Below are 8,142 nucleotides of genomic sequence, written 5' to 3'. Positions count from 1 at the left end.
CAAAATTAATTAAGTGGAATTAAATGGAAGATAACCTTTTTTAAGCTTTCTTTGTTTTGTCTTTTTGTGAGTATGGAAAAATATGTTAAACTATGATTTCTGTCATATTTATTGGATATCTATGCGGAAGAAATATTGAGGTTTACATATATTGCCATCAGTTGAATGCCGCGGACACACTTGGATGACAAACTATGAACATGAGCATTATTTGCACAATAAATTATGAGCAGATCCATGATCACACTTGTATAGTTATTGTATAGTTGTTGTAGTGTTCATAATTATTATACAAATAATGATCATGCTCATAGTTTGTCATCCAAGTGTATCCGCGGCATAAGTATTAGTTTCTTATGATTTTATTACAGTATTTGTAAACTTAATTTTTATATTCGTTGAGGCCATGTTGCTGTAAGGTCTCATGAAATCAGTTAAGGTCTGAACGGCGGCTGCTGTGCCACGATTAAATGGGAATCCCATAGTGCGCTTGTCTGGGTATAGCTTATCCCTGAGGCCACAGAACGAGTGGGCATCGTTGCAGTCGGCAGTCCTAGGATATATAATCGATCAGTTAAAGTAAATTTTTCAACAAATCCAAAATCAAGTCTTACTCGTCGAATTCTTGTCCAACTGTGTCATCATCAAAGTTCGATATCATCACGTATAGGTCAAACTGTACTCCTTCGGGAGCTCCTTTTGGCAACAGCATATGATGTGGCCAGCCACATCCACAGAATCGAAACTCTGCCAGTTGTCTTTGATCCATTGGCGTTTCCGCTGTTCCAATTCGGCGAAAAGACCTCTCATACGGTACTGTCACACTAGATTGGTCCGACTTTCGTATGAGAGTGTTTTCTCCTGGTTTCACTGCAACGAAATTCTCTGTATAGAGTAAGCGTACTTTGTTAATTAACATTTGTTGAACTTACAATTTACACCAAATTTATCCAATTCAATAAATAACTGTCGTTGCTCGCGGAACTGCATGTTGGTGCCACGTTCATCTACCTTGGGCGCAAGGAAGATACGAGCTGTTCCTCGCTTCAGAGACCCTGTTGAGTTGGTGACTTTGATCTTATATGTGAACGGAGCATGCTGTAGATGAGTGAAGCTCGCAAAAACATTTCCTTGAGGACCAAAATCAAGCCCTGCTGCCAAGTCGACTTGCGTTTTCTGCCAATAGGTCAACAACATATTTGCCGGAGCGTTTGGTCGATTGACACGTGCACTGATACCATTGACTTTAATTCCAGTATAGCCTAACTGAGTGGCATTGTATGGATTCAACGTATCCAGGAATCTACGGAATAATCCATCGATCATTCCATGCCAACGATAGAACACTGGATCACGCATTGCCGTCGTAACGTCACCCATTACGCCAAAATCCTCCAAGTAACGATAGTCCGGATCGTGGATGTACGCCAAGAAATCATGACCAGAGTTGTGCAAACTTCCGTACAACCTTTTATTGACAGACAACGTCGAAGCTTCTACCAGATCACCCAAAATGTCGATTCCTCGAGTATCGTCTAGTGGAATGTTTGTACCACTTGACTATAAAATTAAATCCTACATTACTGGCCACTCCCACAGTCAAACAAATATCAACTTACATCTACAACGAATCCTTGATCAATAGCTTGAATAATTCGATCTCTCCAGCGCTGTAGTTCATCCACGGTGATAATCGTGTCATTGTCCACTCGATTGAGATCCCTCATAACTTGATTGTCATGCCTAGCCGGATAGGCACGATTGTTCAAGCTACGAACCATCTTTGGGAAATATGCTTCCGTGATCGGTTCACGCAAATTCGTCAACGGCTTAGCCCGTGCCAGTCGGTTGCAAAATCTATCCGCATTGTATCGGGCAATGATTTGACTGTGCATGTAGTAGAACAGCTCTCCACGTCGATCCTTTCGGGCAATTTCTGGAGGCGCTCCAGCCGGATACACTAAATGCCAATGCCAGTGGTGCATGTTTACTCCGATATCCTCACGGAAGTATGCCATCCGCTGCTCTGGTTCTCGATCCGAAGCGGTGTAATTCGGTTCGATGTTGACCGTATCCTGAACAGAGCTTATACATTTTACACTAAATCATTCTCCAAATTAAAGATTTCAACATACCCGTTTAACTTGATCTTGAACAACGTTTCCTTCCTCACGCAGCTTCGGGAACACCGACGGATCCACGAACTGATCGGGAAACAGTTCCAAAATAGATGGAATCAGAACGTCCTTGGTGTCCGGTCGATGTTGAAGTGCAACCGTCAGAGCATACTGGAACATGTATGGATTCAAGCGATCCCTAGCGTAGGTGGCAACCCCCATCAATGTGCTTGCATCGGGTAGTTTAGCAAACAAATCAATCAAACGACCAGCTATGTCCCGATGTTTCTCTACAAATAGCGAAAATGCCGCACGCCTGCCTATTACCTCCGCAAAGGTAATATCCGGAATTTCCACATTCCGCACGGGAATTTCAACGTCTGCCCCACCGGTAAATCGGGTTTGTAGTTCGCCAGCCAGTGGGCGATACCGGTCGCTCAAGTACTCTTCCGGGATGATCAACGACGTTTTGCCATTGTCCTTTGGCATAAAGGTCGGTTCAATGGGGCGCTGCAGAAGCGCTTGGAATGATCTATTTTCGGTCATCTTTACTTGCGAGGAGTTTCTTTAAACGATGGATAATACACTGTGGCTCGATGTGAACTGTGCCTTGAGATTAAATTTTGGCAGTCTTTTATATGGCTAGTAGAAGTTGATCAACGGAAACCGCAATCTCCACAATGTAAAGTATGTAGGCACTCTCAAGAAGATGTGCTGTGTGCTGTGACATTATACAATGTTTTGCTACATAGCATGACTTTTGTGTTGCTGCCTTCACGCTGATGTGATGTTGCGATTAGAAAAGACGCCGTGCCACTTGTTTAAAATAATCAATTTACTTCCTGTACAATCAATCACTTAATCAGTTTCATATTTTTATTTTATAAAATCAATTATCGATTTTTGCTATGTTTATATAGATTGGCAAAACAAACTTTTTAAAATCTGGTGATATATTCATGAGGTCTCTCTATAGCTTACACAGAAAAGGCACGGCATATATTGCTGGAGACGGCGAGTTCCATTCGCGGTTTAGTCAAGAAATTTTTGGTTGATGTTTGTATAACCATCAAAATGAACGTAATTAATATTCTGGAGATCTGTTAATCAATTTGTTATCTCATTTTTCATTTGCTAAGTGGTTTTGCACATTTTGCATCAAAGTAGACTTCAGAATTTCGTCGTTCAGGCCACTCAAAATACAGATTGACCATTTTAAAGGTTATACAGTGGTGATAGAACTTTGAAAATTATGATTTTTTTTTTGTGGCCTGAGCAAAAATCATATTGAGGGATTATTTTTAGCAATGTGTTAGTTTCTGTAAGAGAATCATGTGCTGCAAAAAGTACGGGAACACACTTTTGATTGTTGTCGTTCAGATTCTTTCAGGAAAGCAAGTATGGGAACAGACCCATTTTTGAGAAGCTGAAATTCCATCGTTGTGAAAAAAGCTTGTCAGTAAATTTAGTATTTATTAAAGGACTTCCTACGTAGAGCAGCCCGTTAGGACTAAATACGTTTGGCATACGGACGCTAGGTATAATGAAAGCTACCCGTAAACACTAGATTGATGCAAAATTTTAAATTCTCGCTCCACAGTGCTCACAGTGCTAGCCTCCCACTATTTGAGCTCATTTGGTAAGAGACTGACTTTACACAAACCGGAAAAACATAACTTTTCGATCATTGTCTTTAAGCCTATTTTCATATTGAGCAATTCTCTACAGATTGACGAATCTTTATTTTTTTTTTTAATTTGTCGGCTCCGATTTTGATGAAAATTTGCACAGTTGTTTTTTTTTTTAGTAAAGATGCCAATTTGTGTTATCAGTTCTTCAAATTGAATCACGACTACTTTTCTAACAGGGCCTGTGTGAAAATAGTACTAATGAGGTAAAAATAGAAGGGTCTGTGCCTAGGGGCACGAACGGAAGCGTGACGTAGGACCGCTAGTGGACGGAACAAATGTGAACATTTAGTTCTTTTAATTGATCAATCATCAATTATCTTTACTCTTTCCGTTTTTTATTTGTAAGCGTATCATATTTGTAGTATTTATTTCAAAGCGAAATTTGATGCAAAGAATTAAAGGAACTTGTCAACTTGAGTATTTTCGATTCATCTACCCGACTTTAGAAGGTGTATTTTGATTTTTTTAATTATGAATTTTTAAGTTTTGTGCATTTTGGTATTAAAGTGTATTCAATTCACCCCTCACAGGATTTCCTTCCGAATTATATGAATGGGGTGGGGCGGAAAGTATCGTTTGTGCAGAATATGTAAAAAAGGAGGGACTTCGAGAGATTGAACTCGTGAGAGCTAATTTTCTCACAAATTTGATTTCATTGGCTTTCTGGGGACTGAATATACACCCAAAGCGAATTATTCCCACTTCTCTCAAATTATATATGGATTTTCAACACTTCCTACCAGCGTGTTCTGGAAAATGGTCGGACTATGATTAATCTCACCAATACATTCGGGCCTACAATTCCACACCTTCTATAGAGACTAGGTTGAGCCTTGATAGCTAACTACTTGCGAGAACTGATGACCTTGACAAATGTCCAATTAATACTCTTAACAAATTTATGGTGGTCCTGAAAAGGACCGTTTTGTAGTGATGGTTGAGTAATCTGAGTTGAGCACGACGAGCTTCTGATTCCGATCCTAGCCTAGCGGTGGGACTTCTTCCTCCTTCTCTATGGTTGCTAATATGAGCTCTGCAGCTCGCTGCTTGCAGGCAGCCTTTCATTGTTGTTGTTGTTGAAAGCACTCATGCTGCTGCTGCTGCTGCTACTACTGCTGCTGCTGGACTGGACACCACCACTTACGGTGATTGAATGAGCACCGTTCAGTGGGACCGCATCGAATTCGATTTCTAAGTCTGTGTTAGGAAATGCGCTGTTTTCAGACATTTGGTGATAATTTTGATCACCATTGCAACAGTTGGACATTTGGTATTTTTTCAATAGTGTCCTAGTGTTCATTTTAGCAGATTGGTATATAAATTTCCAATCGTTTGGCTTGTTTGGAATTAAAATCTATCTGCTATTGGTCGAAACCTGACCTCTTTTCGTAATGCATTTTGGTTTTTGGAAATTGCGCGTATTCTATAGATCCTGTGGAGATCTATCTAGCCCTGATGTATGTTTTGGTAGAGGGAAAAATGTAAACTTTGCGGGAGACGATGTCTTAACACTCGAAAGCAATTTTGTGAAGTAAAACAAATCCTAGCTAGTTCTGTAACAAACAAAAAAATCTATAATCCACATTAAATTTCATATGTAAGCGCCGATTGAAACAATCTTTTCGACATCACTACAAAGGTGATTGATTAAACGAAAGAAACGAATCGTGCGGAATGAAAGCCGAGGAAAAACAATTCCACACCTTCTATAGACAGGTTGAGCCTTGATAGCTAGCTGTTTGCGGGAATTGATGACCTTAACAAATTTTTGGTGGCCCTTAAAAAGACCGTTTTATGGTGATGGTTAAGTACATTCTCTGCTTGATCGGCAAGCAGTTCAGTTCGGTGTTAGCTCGGTCTCTCGAGTTGTTTGAAAAGTTCGTGGCGATAGTCTTCGCGCTCTCTCTTTCGTGGTTTGTCGTGCGTGTGTGCGTGCCCCGAAATGGGGAAGCATCGGTCGCGAAGCCCGGCGAAGGTCCAGAACCCCGGTGAAGGAAGCTCCGGTGTGCCTACCTCGAACAGGTTTGCTGTTCTCCCCATGGATGGGAATATCCAGCCAGCTGTGTTGGAAAAACGCAGCAAAAAGAGGAAGAAGAATCGAGGCCAGTCCGATGTCACTGCGACAAACGCCAGCGACATCGGTGATTTCAGCGACGCCATCGGTAACAAAAATTCTGCCGGCCCGAGTGCGGCAAAAGTGAAACTACCTCCATTGGTAGTGAAAAATGCCCATCTTAATGAGCTCATCGCAGATCTAGCGACGCTGGGCGTTAAAGCCGAATACAAGTTGGGCAGAGTCGGCACCAAGGTGTGCTTCGTACCAAAGCGGAGTATGACTTGGTCGTCGCCCACCTGAGGACTCCCAAGGTGGAATTCTTCACCCACGACATTCCCGGTGAGAAGCCATTCAAGGCCGTCATTAGGGGCCTACCAAACTTCGACCCGAAGTTTATCGAAGCTGAAATCAGAGACCGGTACAAGCTGGCCCCAAGTGCCGTCTATCGGATGACAAGGAAGGACGAAAATGTGACGGCGTATCCGGATAGCCTTTTCCTGGTACACTTCCAGAAGGGAACGGTGACGCTCAACGCGCTGAAAGCCATCCGCTCCATCAATTCCATCATCGTCCGCTGGGAACCATACCGTGGCGGCCATCGTGATGTGACTCAGTGCCAACGGTGTCTGTACTTCGGACACGGCACCCGCAACTGCAACATTAAGCCACGCTGTGGCAATTACGCTCAAGACCGCGCCACTTCCGACTGCCCTGCGGATGGAGCCGTGGCGTTAAAATGCGCCAACTGTGGTGGTGCTCACCAAGGTTCCGACAGACAGTGCTCCAAACGCGAGGACTTCAAACGCATCTGAAAACAGGCGGCAACTAACAACCAACCAGGACGCAAGAAGGACAAAGTCCCGGCATTTCGGACGGAGGATTTCCCGCCTCTTCGTGCTCCTCAGCAAAGGCAAGCGAATTCGCGGTGCATTCCGCTCAAGCAACTTCTGGTGATTCTGCTGGCCAAAGCTCTCCATCACCCCCTGGATTCTGGAGACAACAACCAGCGCAAAACAACAACCCCGATCTGTTTTCAGCGGATGAACTGATGGAAATTTTCGTCAACCTGACCGGTGCTCTACGTAAGTGCCGCAATAAGCCCGAACAGATCCAAGTGCTCGGTAAGTTCATCATCCAGTATGGTGTCTAAACCGCTAACCATCGCTACCTGGAACGCTTGCTCTGTAAAAGCAAAACAGATTGAGCTTGCCGACTTCCTCCGCAAGCACAGCATCGACGTGGGCCTTCTAACCGAGACCCATCTAAAGTCCGGCGACAGCTTCTGGTTGCCTGACCACAACATTATCCGGCTTGATCGCACCAGCTCCAGGTGGGTGGTGTAGCGGTCATCGTCAGAAAGGGAATCAAGTTTTGCACTCTGCCCCACATCCGCACTTCTATCATCGAGGCCATTAGTGTGGAGGTGGAATCACCAACTGGAAACGTCCGGTTCATCGCTGTTTACTGCCAACGCCAGTGTACCGCAAGCAACGAATTAGGAATCCAATTCAAGAAGGACCTGACCGCCATCACCCGTACTAGCTCCCGATTCATCGTTGGGGGTGACCTGAATGCCCGCCATGAAGCTTGGCGGAACTACTAGAGGAACCGCAACGGATGTCTATTGTTCGACCACGCACAACATGGACTGTACACTGTGCAATTTCCGGATGAACCAACTTTCATCTCTCCGGCGGGAAATCCCTCCACGCCTGTCAAACATCGGACTATCCAAGCCGAAGGCGCACAACGATCTCAGCTCCGACCACCAACCGGTGGTGACTGAAGTTGGTGTCAACGTGGTTCCTGCTAGAAGCTGCCTGCGTAAAGACTACCACCATGTCAACTGGGTGCAGTACGGACGAATGGTGGACAGCAACATCGATGAAAATCCACTGCTCGACACCGTAGATGACATCGACCGGGCGTTGGAAGGACTCCAACAGGCCATATCCGAGGCTGACGAGGCATGCGTTCGACAAGTTCCTGTGAGGGGTAAGTTTGTTGCTATTGATTCCCACACCCAATTATTGATGCGATTGAGAAATGTGCGTAGACGCCAGTTTCAGAGGACTGGAGACCTGGGCAAAAAACGTGATATGGCCGATCTGAACAGGCAGATTGCTTCCAGAATGGACTCACTCCGAAATGAAAGTTTCGGGCGTGTTGTCCAGAATCTGGACGACCGCTCCAGACCATTCTGGAAGGTAGCCAAGGTCCTGAAAACTCATCCCAAACCCGTTCCACCTCTCAGAGTCGAAAATGATGACGATCGGCT

The 8,142-nt window shown here is 44.2% G+C and overlaps 1 protein-coding gene across 1 annotated transcript; it reads right to left on the bottom strand.

Annotated features, from left to right (window-relative positions):
* Positions 1-340: 340 nt before the first annotated feature.
* On the bottom strand, positions 341-2,687 carry LOC135699306 (phenoloxidase 8-like). The gene is made up of 5 exons (XM_065219552.1): positions 2,136-2,687; positions 1,620-2,075; positions 933-1,560; positions 615-870; positions 341-553 (listed from the first exon to the last, which is right to left on the bottom strand). Exons 1-5 carry the CDS (start codon positions 2,661-2,663, stop codon positions 355-357), a joined length of 2,067 nt encoding a protein of 688 aa, XP_065075624.1. The 5' UTR covers positions 2,664-2,687; the 3' UTR covers positions 341-354.
* Between the last annotated feature and the right edge of the window lie 5,455 nt (positions 2,688-8,142).

This window comes from Ochlerotatus camptorhynchus, unplaced genomic scaffold, assembly GCF_037179485.1.
Source record: "Ochlerotatus camptorhynchus isolate MF236.1 unplaced genomic scaffold, CSIRO-AGI_Acam_v1.1 ptg000105l, whole genome shotgun sequence".
In the NCBI taxonomy this organism is placed as follows: domain Eukaryota; kingdom Metazoa; phylum Arthropoda; class Insecta; order Diptera; family Culicidae; genus Ochlerotatus; species Ochlerotatus camptorhynchus.
Note: the sequence above shows the minus strand (reverse complement) of the source record. Positions and strands in the feature narration are given on the sequence as shown.

Excerpts from the sequence above, each read along its gene's own strand:
- LOC135699306 (XM_065219552.1), bottom strand. The coding sequence starts at position 2,663 with ATGACCGAAAATAGATCATTCCAAGCGCTTCTGCAGCGCCCCATTGAA. Across the intron at positions 1,561-1,619 it reads ATCAAGGATTCGTTGTAGAT|TCAAGTGGTACAAACATTCC; the intron begins GTAAGTTGATAT and ends TTAATTTTATAG. Across the intron at positions 554-614 it reads GTTGGACAAGAATTCGACGA|GACTGCCGACTGCAACGATG; the intron begins GTAAGACTTGAT and ends TATATATCCTAG.